Source organism: Bactrocera oleae, chromosome 3 (genome assembly GCF_042242935.1).
Source record: "Bactrocera oleae isolate idBacOlea1 chromosome 3, idBacOlea1, whole genome shotgun sequence".
NCBI classification, from domain to species: domain Eukaryota; kingdom Metazoa; phylum Arthropoda; class Insecta; order Diptera; family Tephritidae; genus Bactrocera; species Bactrocera oleae.
This window is the reverse complement of record NC_091537.1, coordinates 28,642,460-28,663,939: the sequence shown is the minus strand read 5'-3', so window position 1 is coordinate 28,663,939 and position 21,480 is coordinate 28,642,460. Positions and strand designations below refer to the sequence as shown.

General features: G+C 35.1%; 1 protein-coding gene across 2 annotated transcripts in view; it reads right to left on the bottom strand.

The window, feature by feature from the left end:
- The window catches only part of beat-IIIa (beaten path IIIa), a 76,303-nt gene extending 56,614 nt beyond the window's left edge, over positions 1 to 19,689 (bottom strand). Inside the window, exons 1-2 of one of the 2 annotated variants that reach the window (XM_036375436.2) lie at positions 19,555 to 19,689; positions 8,644 to 9,225 (exon numbers count right to left, since the gene is read on the bottom strand). In XM_036375436.2, the coding sequence (XP_036231329.1) occupies positions 8,644 to 8,872 (229 nt within the window). In that variant the 5' untranslated portion in view covers positions 8,873 to 9,225; positions 19,555 to 19,689. Of the gene's footprint in view, positions 1 to 8,643; positions 9,226 to 10,132; positions 11,965 to 19,554 lie in introns of those variants that run through there. The other variant, XM_014238654.3, reaches the window with a different exon arrangement.
- Between the last annotated feature and the right edge of the window lie 1,791 nt (positions 19,690 to 21,480).

Here is a 21,480-nt window from a genome sequence, read left to right as displayed (position 1 = left end):
AGGATAAATATGGGCAAGCTAAACAAACCAAACTTCGATACATTTTTCCAAACGCAACTAAACAAAAACCTGAAAGACTTGATTGAGTGCGGAAATCAGACGAAATGTGATTATTCGAAGAAACAAAAAACATGGCTCGATGACGAGTGCAAAATGCCAATCATGAAATAGAAGAAGAAGATGAATACAAGACTATGCATAATGGAAAAACAAGAGCATCTACCGAACTATACAGAGAACTAAGAAGGCTTGAGAAACGTATTCACAGATATGTCGTAAATTTTACAAAGTCATAAACAGCGATCGAGCTGACTTTAACCCCAAAACGCTGACTTTATACTGTAAGGGCACACAGGGTAACCTGCTAACTGAACCACAAGCAAGCCTTATTAATCCGATGGGTAGAACATTTCGACCAACTTCTTAACGGAAGCAGTTCAAATGAAAATCTGCAAAGGGGGGTACCTGAGGTACCTCGGTAGTCAGTGAACTGACACTAGAAGCATTGGAGTTCAAAGAGCTATTGTTTCCCTTCGCCATATCTTTAAAGTGGTTTAACAGGCGTGGCAACTAGAAAGCATGCCACAACATTGGGAAACCGGAAAAATATGCCCATTGTTCGAAATAGGAGACAAATTTCAATGCAAAAATTAAAAATCAAATACTGCTAAATATAGCCTATCAAATATTGTATTTTCCACTATTCTACATGAATGATTACGCCCATACGTCAATCAAATTGTATCCAAGCAGGATTTATAACTGGAAGAAGCACCACCGATCAGATATTTATAATAAGGCAAATTCTTAAGAAAATGCAGGAAAATAATGTTGCGATATTTCACTTGTTTTTAGATTTCCATGCGGCATACGATAGTATAAATAGGTCGCTTCTCTACGAAGCCTTACGTGAGCTTGGAATACCCAATAAACTTATAAATCTCATAATATCCACAAAGCTGCAAAGATTATGGGTCTTACAATAAACGAAGATAACACGAAAGTTTTAATATCCTCTACGGTGAAATCAGTGCACCACAGTATTAGACAAAACTTAAGCGTTTACGAGCATAACTTTGAGGTATTTGACAAGTTTAAGTATTAGGAGTAAATATTAACAATACGAACTGCGGATACAAACCAAAAGAAAATAGCCGCTATCAAATGCAATTTCTCGCAAAGCAAACACCTAAAGCGACGCACCCTCGATAGATCAGTGCAAATCGCAATCCACCGCACACTGATTGCTCCTCTGCTAACATACCCTAGCGAAACCTGGAAGTTACGTAAAGCTGAAGAAAACAAGCTAGAAGTCTTTGAACGAAAGGTTTTGCGCAGAATTTTGGAGCTATTTACGATGATGGCTTATGGAGTAAGCGGTATTATCACAAGCTACAGACCTTTTTATAAGCACCCCGATATTGTAACTACAATTAAATAAACAGGCTACGGTCGGCTGATCATATTATTCGCGCCGACGAAAACTATCCTCCTAAGCAAATTCTCCTGGGTAGATGCAAAAATAACAGCAGCAGAGGCAGACCAAAACTTAGATGGATTGATGGTGTATACCAGTACGCTTAAACGCTGGAATTACGATGCTGGCAAACTCAAGCTAGGGACAAAAGTAGTTGGAGAATTAAACTGCAGTAAGGGAAGACCGCGCCGGGTTGTGGAGATAACGATGATGACGTTGATGATGAGATATTGAAATACAACGCGGAACAACTATTTTTAAAATAAAATATTTTAGCTTTCATATCTTTAATGAATGATATGACACAGTTTCCTTAAGTCTTACCTAAAAAACTAGCGGACTAGTACATTAATGGCGAATTCTGGTTGTTCCATTCACATGAAAAAGGAAGAGGAGATTTTTGGCAAAGCGAGGGCCGAAAATCGCACTAAAAAAATTAATCCCAAGCTTATAATTTAAAAAGTAAATGGGTTGTTTAATTACTTATTAGATTTATATTTTTTCGAGTTTACGTACTTAAAGTTCTAACATTTGGTTATCTTTTGAAATGGAAAGGTCTTTTTTTTATCCTGTTTGTATTGGAGGAGCCTCAATACCCAGTATAACCTAATGCTTTCAACTACCACATTACTGTTGCTAACTATGTGCTTAAATGAAGAAATTCAAAGCAACCCAAAATGATAAAGCAGTGCACCACCAGGGAGAGACGTGTAGAGGTTATATCTAGATACAGTTCCATTCTGCTGCATCGCTTCTCATTTTGTCTCTGTAAAAAAGACAAAAATAGAGGTATTATATGAAAGAGGAGTGAAACCGCGTGTGGTGTCTACACCTCTAAAATGCCAAAGTTTTTCCTTATTTATAATCACACTTGGGAGATTTAATGATAACCACCAACAGAACCACCAATACGCGGCATTACCAATCTATCATCAAAAGTTTCTATAAAACTATATACAGATAAGTTATATCTGGCGTAAGCATATGAGAATATAGTGTATCTATTAAATGTACTGAGAGTACAAAAACACAATTTCTAGGAGAGCGTGAAAAAGACGCGGTGGTAACAACAAAACCAGATCTAAGAAGTGGTGATAAATGAAATATGAAACATCGAATAATTTACCCTCTGAATATATCAAATTGGACATATCATTCATGAATTCGTAATAAGTGTGCTCACATTAGACCACAAACTACCTTGAATTAACAATTCATAACAGTGGTGGCAGCTATCCAATCGTTATAAGACCGAGTTCATTTATTGATATGTGACTCGGGATCTCAACATTTCACTCCGAAGTTCTTGGATAGTCATACGTGTAGATGGTATATTAGTATACTGTAGTATGTAAAAAGACGTAACGGGTGATTTAGCAAATTACGGTATATAATGAAATCATTTTCCTCAAATATGGAGACAAAACAATCTTCAATATGGACTATTATATGGTCTTATTAATACGTTTGAAAGATAAAATCGTTGCAAAAAGACACTATTGCTCATCAGAAGAACGCAGCATATTACAAAACAAGGGAATCCAAACGAAGTTGTATGAATTGAACTTCGTGTTGCTAGTGCACCCACTATATTCTAAGAATTTGGCTTCTTCTCATCATCTTCTTACTGTTCTTAGAAATCAGGAGAATGCTCACTGGAAAATATTTTGGAATAAAATTGATACTACAAAAATAGTTTCGAAGAGTTGAAAGAAGGAGTCTAAGTACTATAGGTCAGAAATGCATAAAGAATATTTCCTCTTGAATAATACAACGGTCTTCATTCGCTACTCACACGCAACTGCGTAAGCAGCTTGTGACAAAAGTTTGCTTGCAATTAACACTTTTCGCGTGAATTCTGCTAGGCGGCTTTACAACTGACAAAACCGAAAACACAACAACAATATTTTGCACTTATATATTTGGACCGAATGCCATGTTACTGTCATCTGCAGTTATTGCCAAAGCTGCTACGACAACTCTTCTTCGTGTTGTGTCAACAATTAATTTCAATTTATTGTGAAATTTTATTTGCTATTCGCCATTCCAATGTAAAATTTGATTCCCCCCCTCGCTCGCAGTGAGTAAATACGACAACTTAGTAATGCTAACGCTATCTGCTATGCAACGGTGCGGAAGTGACAGCCTCGTTAGTAGCAATCAGTAGTTCGTCGACGAAAGCACACTAAACTCGCTAAACAGCTAACCAGCGGTAGCGGCTGTGGGGCACCAAACTTAATGGATGCTTATTAATAGGGTAATTTGTATGCCACACTGGTGCGCGTCTCTGACGGCTTACGGTTTACGTTGATCTTATGCCCGTTTGTCTGCTGTATACTACGTTTTCCGATTTCGTGTCTGCTCATTACGCTTAAACGGCAGAACGCTTATCAGCCTACCAGCACCTCTCAAGTATTTTTGTGTCACATGCGTGTGTGTACATGTACATGCTGGACTACATTGCAGCCGATTCGATAATGCGACTTTGTTATTGTTGTCAAGCAGACTCTGTTATTTTTAAAAAGCATCGCTGAAATGTTTTATGGCAATCTTTGTCTTTTCTTGATTCTGTCACACGACACACATGCACGTGAAAACATAGTGCCTGCATGGCGTATACGTAACCCTTAGTATTTATCCTCGTAATCAGCAAATATGTTGGCATACTTGGTAGCACAAAATGTGTTCGTATCATTTTTTTGCTGCTCTATAATTATGTGTGTATTTAATGTAAAGATAAAGAGGAAAATAAAAACACGTATGCGAAATCTGTTCTTTGCCTGCTCAACCAGCAAACGCATTGTACATCATGGATATATGTTTATATATGTATGTATTTCAGCATATAAAATTTATTTGTAAGCTTCTGTGTACGCACTCGCTGCCAAATGTGCATGTGTCTCTTCGAGGTCTCGCATTCTCCTGCTAGCTTGTTTGTTTACTTAAGAAACTCTTTTGGTATGCTTTGAGCGAAAATCATTGTAACTAAATTATTTTGACATTAATTATTTACCAGCACTCCAGTGGAACGTATACGAACGCATATTTATTATCAAACATGCCTGGGTCCTCCTACATGCATAAACAGTTGCATGTATGTGTGTGTGCGCTTATATGTAAATACACTTTGGTGTGTCCTCTTCCTTGCCAGCGTATATGTCTTATTTATTTGTACGTTGTTTGAGTTACGCGTGGAAAGCGGAACTTCAGTGCCTCTTTTATCCATTAATATGTGCGTACGTGCTTGCGACGCTGCGAAATTTCGTAGCTGATTCGCTTGTTGGCTCATTCATGATTTTTTTTTTTTTTTGCTTTTTTGGTATTTTGTATTTGTGTTTATATTTGCTTGTTCAGCAATATTTTTTTGTGTACTGCAGATTTGAGTCGTTAATGCAATTAGTTAATTTGTTATTGTGTGCTCGTTGTATGTTCATATTATGATATTCACATATTATATAATATTTTACTCTCGACTAGAGCGTCTTTGTTTGGCTAAGCCAAGTGCGAATCGTGAAAAATTATGAGATTCTTTAAATGGTGATGCAAATGCATTAATTATAACTTTTTTAAGTATGTAGATGACGTAGTAGATTTGCAAGCTTTTTCGTACTATTTTAGTTTACCTTGATATTGTTAATTATTTATCGCTGTATTTCTAATATTGGATTAAACCTTATGAGGTTTGTTATATCACCCAAGTCAGCATAGTTTTAGGTTAGCACATGAAGGGATATTTGAGGATCCTTGGAAATGGAATTGAAAATGCAAGTTACGACCTTACGTTACGGAAATTACATTTTGCGATTAGATACCAAAATATTGACGTTATGATGTATTCCATAAAGCGGCATTTTTTTTAAAGCTTTCGAAATCTGTGAAAGGAGAAAGTTTTTTATTGCGTTTGATCAGTGCCGGATTGTTGTTAGGACGAAGTAGTAAAGTAAACCAATAAAAATAGAAGGAAATGCCTAATATAAGCGTATCTGATGAACAGTTTTGTGATCTGTATCATAGGGAAACTAATTCCCCTTACAAAATTATATTAAATTATTACTAAAAATTCAAAATCTTGCTGTTTTAATACACCATAAAATCGGTAAAAGGTTTAATCATTATAAGTATTGGGTATTTCAATTTTAATACCCAATAATGTTTTTATACTTTTGCAATATGCTGCTACAGAGCATAATAGTTTTGTTCACCTAAAGGTTATTTGTATCATTCAAAAATTATCGTAACTACCCTATCTCTATAGGGTTATACAAGTAAATATGAATGATCAGGATGTTGAGACGAGTTGAAATCTGGGTAAGAGTCACTCTGTCCGTCTGTCCATTTAGATATCTTAATAAAACGAGTTCGCAGATATGGATGTACGGACCACCGACATGCCCACTAAACGTCATTAATTAGAAACGTAAGCCGTAAATTAAGATACAGAACTCAAATTTGGTACAACGCATCGTAATAATGAAGATCACCTGTGGTTTGAATTTTTTTAAAGTGCCTGTGGCCCCCCACTATAATAGGTTTTATGTATACTTTTCCCAAACTATTCAAGCTATATCACCCCAATTTGCACAGGTCATATCATTTCGACACCTCTTGGGACAGTATAAAAATCGTGAAATCCGATGATAACCGCGCCCACTAACCATTTAACAGTTTTGTTAAAACCTACTAAAAGTGAAATAAATGCGCCAGAGGTATAAAGTTTTACACCTGAGCTGACAGGCGCAGGCTTCATACGCCAACTAAATTTGATACATAAGTTTACTTTGAAATTCCAATTTTACAGTGCGAAAATTAACAAAATCAGACAGTAACCACACCTACTTTTCATACTACACAACTATAATTTCATATGATTTTTCAACTTTCCAGTTTACAAATCAAGCACTAATTAATATATCGAAAAATAATAAAAATATTTCCTTTAAGGTGTGCCATCTCCGGTCTAAAAATTGTCAAAACTATTCAAGACCCCAGATACTGAAAATATCAATCAATGTGAGATATATAATTGAAAAATGTTTTCTTGATAATAATATATCCTTGTCTGTGTTGAATCGGATCAATACTTACCTTAGCCCCCAAAAACCTAATATAAAGATTTTCGAACTTCCAGTTGACTTTATACCACATATATCGTCCAATAAACTAGTTATTTTAATACAATTGAGAATTGAGCTCTTCCTTACTTGTTTACTTCTTGTTTTAATATAACAATGCAAAATTTTGTAAGTAATGCAAATTTTGAGATTTTCTCACACTGGAAGAAGTAAGATATTCCTTTATTAGTAGTTTGTAATTCGTGAATGATATGACTTACATTAATAGGAATTAGGCAAGGACTTTTCACCAAATATGTGATAGTATTACCACAGGTTTCAAGCATACCTTATGTATTCAATAAAAATCGTACATTAATTAAGTTTTTAATATAACAAATATTTAATTTTGACAGCAATTTGTCGCTTGAGCCATTTATAATAGCCTAACTGTATAAAATATATAAACCAAACTTCTTCACTCTTCCGTTAACAATTCATTTTGGCTTAGAAAGTAGGGGCTAAGAATAGCGAGTAGAGAAATGAAGATTCCATTATGGATATTGTTATTCTTATTTTGAAATAATATATTATATTTTTATATATAATTATATATAAAATGAGTACTTTCACGTTGTAAAAATTATCACTGAATTTATAATGGCGAACTTAGTTATTATGAATATGAATATGTTAATACATAGTCTTTATTGTCCTAATACTGAAGCAGACAACCATGCGCAATTTTGTTTTCGTCGATTCCGGTCGGGTAATTTGATGTCAAAGACGCACCACGATTTGGAATGCCAATTACCGATAAAATAATATAAATCGTCTAGTCCGATCGTCATGTAAGCCTTGCTTCGATTGGATCGCCAAATAAGGCTGAATAGAAAAAGAGCTCGATGCATGTATGCTACACGAGTATAATGAACCGAAAGTCAATCTGCGAATATCGGCTATATCGAGAGGATGGTTACTGGTGATAAAAAGTGGGTCAAGTGAAAACGGGCGTGTTCTCGTCACAGTGAGACGGCTCAAACGGTGAACAAGACAATATTAACTGTCGGGAAGGGTCTACTGTATGATTGGTGAAATTAGTAGGGGATCATCTACTATGAGCTCTTTCCCTATCACCAAGCTCTTAGTTCGAACCTTTACAGTCAAAAATAGGACCATCTGAAGTAATCAATTGCTGAAAAGTGGTCAAGCTTCTAGTACTCTGAAATAGTAAGATCTTCAATTACCAATCATAAATTCTTGTTATAAATAACTATAAATTATAAAGCTTAATTAAATGTATATGTGTAAAGAAATTTATAATATAATTGTCCCACTAATTATTCCCTGAACAGGGTATATTAAGTGTGCCACGAAGTTTGTAATACCAAGAAAGAAACGTCGGAGACCCTATAAAATATATACATAAATGATCAGCCTGATGATGTCCGTCTGTCTGTCCGTCTGTCTGTCCGTCTGTTCGTCCGTCTGTATATACGCGAACTAGTCCCTCAGTTTTTAAGCTATCGATATAAAATTTTGCACCTGTCCTTTCTTCACTAAGAAGCTGCTCATTTGTCCGAACGGCCGATATCGGACCCCTACAGCCTATAGCTGCCATTTGGAATCAAGTGCTTGTATAAAGGAAAAACTTTTTTATTTGACGAGATATCTTCACGGAAATTGGCATAGATTATTATTTAAGGCAATAATGCAATCTCCGAAGAAGTTGTATATATCAAATGACTATAATATATCGCTGCCATATTAACTGAACGATCGGAGTAAAGTGCTTGCTTGGAAAAGGTTTTTATTGCCGAGGTATCTTCACGAAATTAGATCGAAATTATTTCTTGTAAGTAACCTTTGTATCTGTCAAGGGTATTATAGCTTCGGTGCAACCGAATTTAACGTTTTTTTTGTTTCTAATTGCAATCAATGTCCTGCAGTTTTGGTTGTTTCATCACCACAATTCTTTCCTCTTCTTGTTTTTCGTATTACTGCTTACTGATTTATGTCTCATTTTGTATTTAATGTTAATTAGTTATACCCATATTAATGGAATTTTAATAATTAATCACACTTTTTTTTAACGAATAATAACAATTTACTCACCGATTAAGAACAATATCGCAGATATAATAAACCATAGCTGATAATGGTGATACGGCTGGTGTGTGTAACAACTTAGGTGTTGTTGCTGATGTTCTTGATATTGACTATACTGTTGATGTGCGCATTTTGGCTTTTGTAACTGTTGTTGTCCGCTCTGATACGGTCGACTATGATAATGTTGTTGATGATGTGTATGCCATTGCTGCTGATGATGCTGTTCACAACTCATGTTTCTGCTCTCTTTTGCTGGCTTGCAGACCCACACGTATACTGACACACCTTTTCCACTAACACATGTCCGTATAATTAATACATCATGTCACATGCACATATACATATATATATGAATATGTGTAGGTGGTTGTATGCGTGTGCTTGTGTTGTGGCACAATAACAAATTTGTGAATAAATTAGTCCTGCTACATTTGCTTATTGAGAAGCAACAATTAATTTCACTCGATGATGTCCTTTGGTAAGTACTTACTTAATTGTATAATAAACATAATTGTATGTAGGTTCGTCTGCTTATGTGTACTTAAGTACTCTTATTAAGTTGTAGTGCACATTTGTTATTAATAATCACTTTGTAATAAAAAAAGAAATTTAATTATTGCATATAATAAGTCGTGGTATTCGAGAAGCACAGCAGCGAGCGAAGGGCAGGCAGGGTGAAAATTAAAAGGTCTGACGACAAATCGCTTAAACATGAACCCAAATACAAATATGTGCGCGCTGAAGAGGAAGAGCATGAGCATTTGTATGATAAAACATATAATTAATTAATCACTGGTATTTGTATAAATGGATTTCTTTGTATGTGTGTAGAAATAAATTTTTACCATCCAACTTTTATGACTAATGCCGAAAAATTAAATATATATCATATATAAAGGGTGTTTTTTTAGAAGTATAGAACTTTAAATTGCAATAAAACAACGATGGATTATTCGATTGACATGCCATGGCTGGCTTCAATGTAGTCCAATTTGGACGTCCGATTTTCGATGACTTTTTCCAACATTCGTGGCCGCATATCGCCAATAACAAGGCGAATGTTGTCTTCCAAATGGATAAGCGTTTGTAGCTTATACGCATAGACCAATGACTTTACATAACCCCACAGAAAGTAATCTAGCGGTGTTAAATCACAATATCTCGCAGGCTAATTCACAGGTCCAAAACGTAAAATTAGGCGGTCACCAAACGTGTATTTCAATGTTGGCCATTTCGAACAGTAATGCCAACTTAAAGTTCTACACCTCGAAAAAGAACACCCGATATAAACAGTTATACGATGTATCAACCTTTCCGCTTGTGCAAATCTTCAATGGCGAAACGTCTTGTCACGGTGAGAAATTCAGTTTCTTCAATAAAGATGTAATGTATGCATGTTCGTATGATAAGATGTTTAGGAGGGCGCTCCGATGACTCCGATGATCTGATAACATCATGCGGTGGTGATCAATATCGGTATGATTATGATATTTACCTTATTTCTCTTTTCAGAGTGTTTTATTCTGTTTAAGCACAAGCGATTTGTTTCATGACCGACGACAAAATTTGGATCCAATAGTACACACTAAGGACCACGGAACATTTGAAACAGTTGACTTCACTTGAAAACCTCCCACGAAGCAGATGATGACTATCCCTAATCAACTTGAGATGTGATATCCAACGGTTTATGGAATTCACAAGATCTGCTCCACATCAATCTAAGAAAAGGCCTACCTAGTCCGGATTATTAGGTTGATTTGACGCCGAACTGCAGAAAAATTGCAGCATTTGTGGCAGAACAAATTGTAATGTGTTGGTTCACACCTCCGCCTTGCCACAGCTGAAGTGGCAAAAATAGACTACGAACCGTTGCCATATCCACCGTCTCCTGAATTGGGTCCGTAACACTTCGTTCTATTTTCAAACTTAAAAATCAATCACCGGGTACAAATTTCAGAATAAGAGGGAACGAATAAGATGAAACGTATAAGATGAAACGACCTCCAGAAAATGTATTCTTTAGATGAGTTAAAGAAATTGTGGATATAGTTGATAGTTGACTATGTTAAGAAATAATTCGCAAAATTTAAAAAATTTTCTTTTGTATATTATAGTTTTTGGGCCTCCCTCGTATATAGTAGTGCTGGTAGGTTGCATCCATAAATTCTGTAGCCTTTACGCCGAGCTGAGATTAATTATGCCACACGCCTTACAAAGCGTTCTGCCAGGCAGCTGCTAACTCGCGCCATAAAATCAATATCTACGAATGTCAGCAACAACAAAATTAGCATCAGCTATGCAAATTATGGTGCATAAATTCATGAATGTGAATCGCAATTTAGCGGCATCAGCATTGTTCGCCATATAAATTCCCCAGCGTCAGCTTGCATTGCATAGTGACATTGCTGGCACTCGCGCATTTTGCTCGCCCGCTTTCGTCCACAACCTTTTTCATCTTTGCGGTCACACGCTTTGTAGCTTGTTCCTTGCTTGTAGCCTACGAATGCAACAACCGTACTTTCTACAAATATGCTCCCGGATGCCACTGCTCCTACACGGACGCTCGTCGTCGCATTCCCTTCTGCTGTATTTCGTCGGTTCAACCCTCGCAATTAATCGTCATTAGAACATCGGTTGGCGGATGGCGGATGGCGGACGTCGCTGAATTGTTGGCAACCCCTACCAGTAATAGCTAAGTTCTTTTTGCGTCTCCACGCATCATGCTACCCTTTCAACACTCACACACGCACCCACTTACCCACGCTCTCGCAAATACAGCCCTCTTACACTGTTGTTGGCGGTTAACCGCTCAGTTAAATGGTCATTGCCACGAAATGCTGCCGAACACACATAAATTTTTATTCCATTGCCGCACGGCTAACGAACCATACAGCCTTTGAAGCTAGTGACCTGACCAATTTAGACAGTCAAGTGGTCATTTACTCGTGCCAGTCGGCACGCGCTGTCCTACTCGTCAAAAATCATAAATTTCACTTAATTGAACATAAATTGTTAATATACATTTAATATCGATGCCTTTATTTGTCTACGTGTGTGCTTGTATATATGTATGTATATATTCATTCTATTAATGTCGTAAATGCTCAGACTATTGCCGTTATTGCTACTCAATACGAGTAGATACTGACTGCTTGTGTTTATGAGTGGTTGAATTTGTTATTGCTTTTATAGTATACGGCTCAAAGAGGCAATATGTCGTGGCTTTATGTTGTTTGAAAAACTGTTGTTGCATAATTGAATTTTAGATACATATATACGTATTAGTTACATATATATATACACATCTATGTACATGTACGAGAGATATCCGAGTATAAAGCGATAGCTTCAAAGCACTAAAACATTATATATTCATATGGAAAATGCAGAAAAATTCAATAATCCCTAATTACTTTAATTGCTATGATTATATGCTATAGTTTCGGTATCGTTGATATCTCATTTGGAGCCTAAGTTAGCGTAGAGATAAGCGAAGCTAAGCTGGTGGCATTGTAGAGATTTACGTTTGGCCAGTTTCAGAGGCTTGTGCTGTTATTCATATATTAAAGAGGATTTTATCAAATTACTTAAGAATTTTTTAAGATAATATAATACAATACAATATAAGCTAAAAACAAACAACAAGTGTTTGTCGACATAACTATTATTATAACCATTTTAATAAATAAGCTTGTCGACTTCCATATCACTCAAGCTTTGGGAGAACCATGGCAAAGAAATGATCAAATAATATCGGCATGAGTTTATTGACATCGAGGTAATGAGGACTTTAAAAGAAATTGAGCTAAAGTGTCCAACGACTCTATAATCAAGATTTCATAATACTGAAAACATAATTACGGTTAAACATTTCTCAAAACCAGGCGTCTTATAAAACAAGGTAAGCATTTTAGTACAAGTATAACACTGAGTATTAAATGAGCGGTTAAAATGAAACACTAATTTCGAATGGGGAAGTAAAAAAAAAATTATTTAACTATTGCTTTTTACACATTTTGACCACCTTTCTGGTAATTTGTGGATACCATGTCAATAGAAATGTTCGTCTTTTAAAACAAACCAATCAGACACCCAATTTTCGAATTCTGCGTTGAAATCGAATGCTACTCAGCCAATGCGTGTCTCATCGATGAAAGCAAATGGTAATCGGAAGGTGCCAAGTCTGGTGAATACGGCGGATAGCTGCTCCCAGCCAAGTACTTTGATACAAATCTTGAACCGAATTTGCTTTGTGTGCAGGTTCATTGTCGTGTACCAAATTACGTTGCCGTGTCTTCTGGCCCATTCTGGTCGTTTTAGAATCAAAGCATTGTTCACATTGAACATTTATTGTTTGTACTGTTAAAAACTACTAAAAGCCCGATAAATCAAGCACTAAACACGCCAGAGACGTTAAATTTTATCTCTGACTTTATAGGAACCGCGTTCAAAATTAGACAGTGGGCTTGGCACAGCCCATTTTTAGGTGAAAACCCATATCTTGAGATCTGCTTGACCAACTTGAATAAAATTCGGTATATAACGTTCTTTTCATTTTCTTATGTTATAGTGCGAAAATGGGCGAAATCAGATTACAACCACGCCTATATTTTATTACAGTAGTTTTATACTTTTAAGTTGCTTTATAATGGCACAATCCGTAATGCTTTAAAGAAAAACGTGCTGGAAGATAAAAAAAATTGTGTTTCTTGCCGAGAGTCGCAAAAAACTGTACCACGAAAGAGTGGAGGCTGTCCACAGAAGTTGCCCTGTAGCACGAATTGGCAGGGGCAAGAAATACCGCTGTGGAAACTAATAAAGTCATTAGAGAGGTCCGTGGAGTCAATGTCAGTGACAAAACAGTACGAAGTTGCCTGAAAAATAGCGGGCTCAAGGCTAGAGCAATCGTAAAAAACCGTTCTTAAGTGATGAGCACCGTTAGGTTCGACAGTCCTCAGATTTGATCCCGATTGAGCACCATTTAAATCGGAACATTTTTGCCGAAAAGGAAGCTCCAAAACTGAAATGTCCTACCCCAACTTTCCTCGCTTTGTGTGACAGTTCATACCGAAACAACGAAGCACAAAAAACAAACGGAATGCCACAATGAACGCTCTGCTTTAAGTGTTTTATTCTATGTAATTAAAATGGCTACTGTTGTTTGGCAAAGCTTAAAAAGATCAGAATTGCCCACCACTTTGCTTGGCTTCGCGTCGAAAACTTTTTATGGAAACGTACACAAACACATATCGAAATTTTCTGTCAAAACAAATGTATGACGCAAAGCGAAACAAAAGTTCTATGTGAATTGGCCAGAATTATGGCGGCGGGCCCTATTGGCATAGCAAAATGTAGCCCAAATATATTTGAGAATCACACAAACTGTATGCCAAAGAATACAAGTATTCAAGCAGTAAAAAGTCGTATGGTGGTCACACAAATAATTTACGTGTTATTACCCGAACTTACATAATTTTAAAATTGAATATTTTTAATTAATTAACTTTAACTTTATAAATTAAAAAAGATTAACACCCTCTTAAATGGATTTTATTTATAATGATGTATAGAGTCTAATAATGTTTCAAAGCTTAAGGAGAAAAATTAGTATTTTCGTAAAGAGTTTTGTCCTTTACTGTACTCTTACATTCTGTGACGCTCATACTACATTGTACTCTATGAATATATGGCTTGGATTTTATATAAAACGTCTTTTGATGTATATAAATATATATACTTCTACAAAAAATCTTAATAACTACCTAATTTTTTCGACTTATAACTATAGCATTGGTGATTGGACTTTTTTGCACACGGCTTGATAGTATGATTTATTATCCAAAATGAATATTGCGAAATATACATCCGATAATTTTACCTACAAGTATAATGAAGTACCTTTCTTTCTTTGACAATGGGTTTTCGAAAGCTTACAATAATCTGTATGAATAATAGATTTTCAAATACTATTCGCGTTTTCTTTTTTCGATGAAAGTGTTGCCTCATTATATGACAACATTATATACATAAGTGTTCCATTTTTTACACAACAAAATTACAAAAAAATGCCAAACAAGTCATTTGCAATATATATTATTGATCTTAACAAAAATGATCGATTCATTATAATTATCAAAAAAATTTAATTAAAAAAAAACTACCAAAAAGGCCAGAAGGCCAGAAAATGTTACACTTTTTTCGGGCAACATTCTGAGAAAAGAACACGCAACTTTTGCAGCCGGCCATAGGACAGAATAAATGCAACATTTTTGTTAGAAAAGAAAACGCTATAAATAATAATGATAGTAATTTGGGTGATTATATTAAAATATTATATTTACTAAATATTGTAAAAACTGCATTGATTCGCGACATTTTGCTGTTGTTCGGAAAAGTCTGTAAAGTTTTTTATTAATGTGACTGAAGGTCCTTCGTAGATCGTCATCGCCACATTACAATGTACTGTTTTCGTAAAAGTAAATTGCGAAATCTTAAAATATCTTGACGAATAACATCTAATATCTGTATGTATGGAAGTACGTAAGTATAAAGGACTCGTGATTTTAGTGGGATTTATTTTTTATATGCTCTAATAAATGTTTTGACTACATATATGTAATCGGGTTTATTGAAAAATTGGGTCTTGAAAATAAGGAAGCATGGCATCTTCTAACTATCACCTTAAAGAAAGTCTTACCAAAGTCTATGACAAATTACAGATTCATACAATAAGCGCTGACTAATACCCTGTTGTATATTTTATTTATCTACGAATTTTTTCATCATTATGACATTGTGAAATAAAACTCATTCTTGCTCACTCCAAAAGATATTTTATCATTTCATTACTTTCGTAATGTTGTCTAACTACTTTCACAAACTGTTAACTACCTGCTATCTGCTTTGTTTACATGCAAATACCAGCATACGTTCAGCCATCGACCCAATCATTTGTAGTCCTAACCATAATTTTTACTTCCATGTTAAAAGATTACCGCTTTCACTTTTATGTCCGTTCAGGTGATTACTTTTACGATATTGTTAGCAGTCATGTCTACATGTCACAGCGCTTAGAACTTGTCTAGTATTACGAACGTCAGCTAATGCCGCCTCGGCTGGTGTTGAAGTATCAGTTTGAAGTCACACGTAATAAACATAAACAAAGATCGATAAAGTTAAATATCGCCTACCATTGTAAGCAATTAAATTGTCATTAACACAGATTAGCGAAATCGATAGCAGTCGAATTTAATGATACATATCAACAAAGAGTGAAAGGTAGGAAGGATACACTTATACAACTAGTGAGGGATTTGTGTTGTTGAATCGGGCAATGGCAAGTCACTGTCCTGGTTAAATCTTGGTCGTGCGAAATATGACGTGTAGGAATTTATTGTTCTTGTAGTCAAACAAGTTTTGGGCATTTAATACATATACTTATACATTTCTACATTTTATATCTCTTTATTGCTAATCTTTCAACTTCTCTCCACACCACACGTCTACTATGATTGAGTAGGTGTATATGCGTTTGTACTTCACTCTTTCGTCATACGTACACACTTCAGCCCTTTTCATGTTGCTTTTCTAAAAGGTCACACTCTCTCGTCAACGCGATGACGTGTCCGTTCGTGCGTAAAATACACGAATGTATTTAAGTACCCATTAAGTGTCCTTGAATGGAACTCCTCAACAGTCACTGATATCCTGTTGGGCTGTGTTGGATAAATGAAACAAATCAGCACATACTTCTCATGTATATATGTGCATGATACGATTCTGTACGACTTTGAAGTGCAATTAAATGAAAAACGAGTATTTAAAGTCGTTTACTGCTGCTATTTATGTAGTCGAAGATCATTATATGGCTTCTTCACTTATTGGATACTTGAGCAGGTATTCAGTTGTTTTTTCAAAGGTCTGAAGTTTTAGTTGGTAAAACTAGCTAACCCGGCTAACTTTGCACCGTCTAACAAAATTATGATTAAGAGTAATCGATTTGACAGGCGTTTTCATTGTTTTCAAGTACTGTTTTCTGCATATTTGGATACATTTATAAAGTATATTTTTAAGTGAATATTTATGAGATATTAATACTTATTCTGCTATTCGGAGGGGAGATGAGATCAAATAATAAGAATCAGTAAAATATTTGCTGATATTTCGGTCTGTTTGAATTTATTTAACATATTTTTGGCTGGCATACTACTTATATACAATGTATATCTTTATTAGGAATTTCACAGAAATTGCTATTTTTTTATCGACATAGTTATGTACCTTTCAAATTTATCATCATCATCAACCTATTGCGACTCACTGCTGCGTATGGGCCTCTTTTTCCTTGTGCTATTTTTCGCTGTTTCGGGCTAATGTTGCCTATGTATTACTAATGTTGCCCTTTAACTAAAGGAACAATAAACATTTTTCATCAAAATCGTTTCAGAAGTTAAAAAGATTAGGACCAAGCTGTTTAATTGTTTATGATGGTCAATCTGTTCATATAATTTAAGTTAAGGTTCATACGGTACGTATAAAAAAGACACAACAAATTTTTTTTTTTTTAATTTAATACAGATGAAAAAAATTATATTACAACAAAACAGATCAGTTAATTTTTCAAATAATGCAACCAAAAATTAAACAGTTTTTCAGAGAACATTTAATCCTACCTCGTAATTATAGTAATTTTCTTGGCACTTTTTGTTCTGCAAAATCTTTAATAACATCTGATAAATTTATACTGTCGCAAACCTTGTGTTCCATTGAAATCACGGCCAATCCATATAATCTATTCTGTGTCATGGTGGATCGCAGATAGTTTTTTATTATTTTTAATTCAGAAAGCTTTTTTCATCACTTGCAACTGTTACTCGAAAAGTTAAAAGGATCCTGAGCGCAATACTGATATTTTAACCAAATCTTAAATCTGTTACAAATTTTAAAACATCTTGAGGAGATAAATTACCATTTCAAAACATACAAAGGACTGACAACTTCTCACAAAGTTCTAATGCATTTATATCGCTTGAGTTCTCATGAGTTAAAATAGCCTCGAGATTCTTACAATATTCTAACAATTCATCTGTTTGCAGTTCTCTTAAGGCATATGCATATGTTATACAAAAAAGCAAAATGTTTACTGTGTTCAGAAATCTGTGAAAATCTTAATTCTAAAGAGTTTATGGCTGTGTTCATAATGTGAAAAATACTTGAATATTATATATATGACGAGGCTCAATGCTTGGTTCGTCAACACACTCATAAGAAAATACTTTTTCTTGGACCGTGCACGAGGTCTAGCCACATTTTCAAAGTCTAACACCTTGCAATCAATTTCAGAAGCTAAGACTTTGGCGTCTCTAAGAACTTGAGTGAAATACTCATCTGAACGTGAGTTTTAAAATAAATCTCTTTTACTTAACTAATAACGGAAACTAAGTCAAAATCTTTACTTTGCATTAATTTACTAACAGGGTTTATGCGATTTAAAGTTTCGTACCAAATTATAATAGAACATAAAAGTTTAAACTGTTTAATTTAGTTTAACAAACCCGAAGCTTCGTCTCGTGTGAAGGTATCTGTACCTGTTTTTTGGTAAACACCAAACAATTATTAAAAAAAAAAACAATGAGGGGTCCGTGGGGGTATTTGAGGTGTCCTGATTTGAGTTCTAAAATTTTCCATCACGTACAATAATCAATTCTAAAGAAATCATATTACAGGTACGTAATCGTTGGCCTAGCGAACTTTTTTTATTTTATATGGTTTTGTTATAAGGAACTACTAAATATATCTATTATGGACCTGGTGTTCGATATAGATCTTCCCTAAAATATTGTTTAGTTTTTACTCGAATCATCAGTTGAATTAACTCTAGCTCTAAAATGTAGGAACCAAACTGATTTCTTTAAACCGCACAACGATATGTGTAAATTTTTCCCATAATTACTTGTCATTATAGCCTCCTTAATATTATTATATTATAGTCTCAACAAATAAAAATCAACTTAAAATTATACTCATACAAGTATGCCCCTAAAGGTATGCAGTACCTAAAACAATTGATATATCGCAAAGGGGGTGCACATACGCTCAAGGGTGGTGTGCGCTTTTACTAAAATTTAATGAGGTTAAATAAGGTGCGCGTTGCGTCCCAATTGGCCATTCTGCCAAAATAATGTGGCGTACATGTGCGGTTTGCACACAAAACTATTGTTTAATGCAGCCGTTCTATTATGTTTGCTACATCACACACAAACTGACAGCATTCGTTTGTTGATACTGCTGGTGTTGTTGTTGTTATGCCGAGTTGATAATTTTTTAAAGTTGTCGAATGACAACCTAAGCTGTCACTACTATTAATTAAAGTCATCCAACCACCAACCAAAACAATGCGGACAACAACCGCAAACTACACCTAAATACACAACAGTTAAAACAACATACAGACACACTAACACGGCACCACAATGACAAAGCTAGACAAATGCTGCCAACTTCCAGCGCTGGTTAGCTCGTTCAACGACACGTGGCGGTACCGTTAGAAAAAATATATATAAACACGTCCAACAATTGCAAACACACCAATACTCTCTCTTCGAATGCGTTTTGGTTGAAATTTTTTCGTTCCTTGTTTTTTTATATTGTTATTTTTTTTAAATTTTTGCACCTACTTCAATTCACATTTTTCGTCATTTGCTCGGCTCATTCTAGTATGACATTTTGCTTTTGGCACACACAAATTGCCAACTTTATCACTTTTATGCAAATTTTGCACTTTTTACTTGCCATTAGCGCAATTTGTTGATGTGCCTCGGTCTGCCATTGCTCTCATTACGCGTCTCCCGCCTTTCGTGCTGCCTTCTTTTCACACCAACATATTTATTTGTATAAGTATATGTGCGATTTTACCGTTTTGAACTTTCGTTTTACGTGAATATTGCACTTGTAACTTTAGTTAGACGACACATTCACTATTCACCAGAATGGCCAGTTTGCCGTTATATTCGCGACGAGCATGACAAAGCAACATGCGAACCGTTAGAAGTATAGATTGCGACTAAAAAAACTTTGGAAACGCTTACAGCGCCACCAAATGTCGTTTGCCTGCACTAATATACCATTTGTTATGGACTTTGAAAGCAGTCGAGCATCGTTACTGTGCTCATTTTTGTTGTTCTCCTTCGTGCTATGTCCTTACGTGCAGGAGTTGAACATGGAAAGCTCAGCGCGAGCTTAACAGAGCGAAAAGAGAGCAAAGTAAATGAATTTTTCATGAGCGCTAGTATAAGAGAAATGTGTCCTGGAAGTCACAGTTTCTCAATGAGAAATAGCGAATAAGCGCTTGACAGTTTTTATGGGAACTAAGGAGAGAGCATCAACTGCTAAAAAGTTATAAAACTCAGTTATCATTTTTGCTTAGTTTGAGTCCATGTCATGCGTAGGTATTTTTCTTTAAAATTCAAGTTAGGTAATTTAAAAGCGTGATAATTTTTTTCATTCAAGCAAATGTATAACAGTTACATAGATTATCGCGTTCGGACTTAAGAGTACTGAAATAGAAGTTTAAAAAAAGTGACTTTAATAAAGTTTCTTATGCTTTGGATATTGGTTTGGAACCGCAAGCATATATTTAAGTCTGATAAAAGGACAACATGCGGCTAGTCTTTTCTCAGGTTATGTATATTAATGATAAAAAATTATCAGTTTGTCAAAAGAAGGACGAAAATCCAAGAGGAATAGAATAAATATAGTTTAAAAAAACAATAAATATTTCTGTCAGTTTAAATAAGGAATTATTTTTTACTTTTTGGTATGAAGTGGTTTAAAGTAAATTTGTTATTCAAATGACAGCATGGATAATTCATAATTTAGCAGCATAGTTTTAGGGGCATTTTTTTGTATGATGGATATTTCATGCTTTTAGCTGCATTGTTATATAGTCGATTTTGCACATTTTCACCTAATTTTACCTAATTGTTGGTGGTGCCATGCCCATTGTACAATTTTTACACCTCCTCCTATAAAGCACTTCTCTACTATCTTGTTTGTGAAATTTAATGGCGCATACATTTATTTTGCATTACTTTTTGACATTCTTTAGGTCTACTTGGGAACTTATTTTCAAGAAATTTTATAAATATATAAATATAAACACATACTATATGTAATAAAGTCAGCCAGAAGTTTCAATATCCTGAATATCAGTTATGTGGGGGCTAAGACAAGTTTTCTCCTGATTTTATCTATTTTAGGCACAAAGATACACAGTTATTAAAAAACCCGCATTATTAATTTCATTAACAATTAATTACAATAACCCCGACGCCCATTTTTCCATTTTAAAAGCGGTTCCTATAAAGCTCTCTTATATCACCATGTTTATGAAATTTAAAGTCTGTGGTGCATTTAGTTATAGATTTATTTCGCTTTTGGTACTTTTTGACAATTATGTGAAGAGCAGGGTGGGGTTACGATCCGATCCATCATCAATTTTCACACAGCCGGTAGGGCTTCTCAAACAATATGCCTTTTGGTTATCATACTGTAGAGCCCTCAAATCATTCGGTCATTGATCAGCAGCACGTAGAGTTTCTATTGGTACTGACGACGCTGCTCGAACCAAAGATTTTTTGAAATTCTCCTAATCTCTGTGGGATATTCGACAAGTCATGTTGTCCAGCTCTGAACACAGTCTGTAGTACAATAGATTCAAATCTGGACTTCCAGGCAGTCAGTCAATAATCTGCAGCTAGGAAACCAGGAATATTGCTCCCCTAAACCCCTCCTGGGTGGGTTTTGCCTTGTGTGCTTTAGCAGAAACTTGCTGGTACTGCT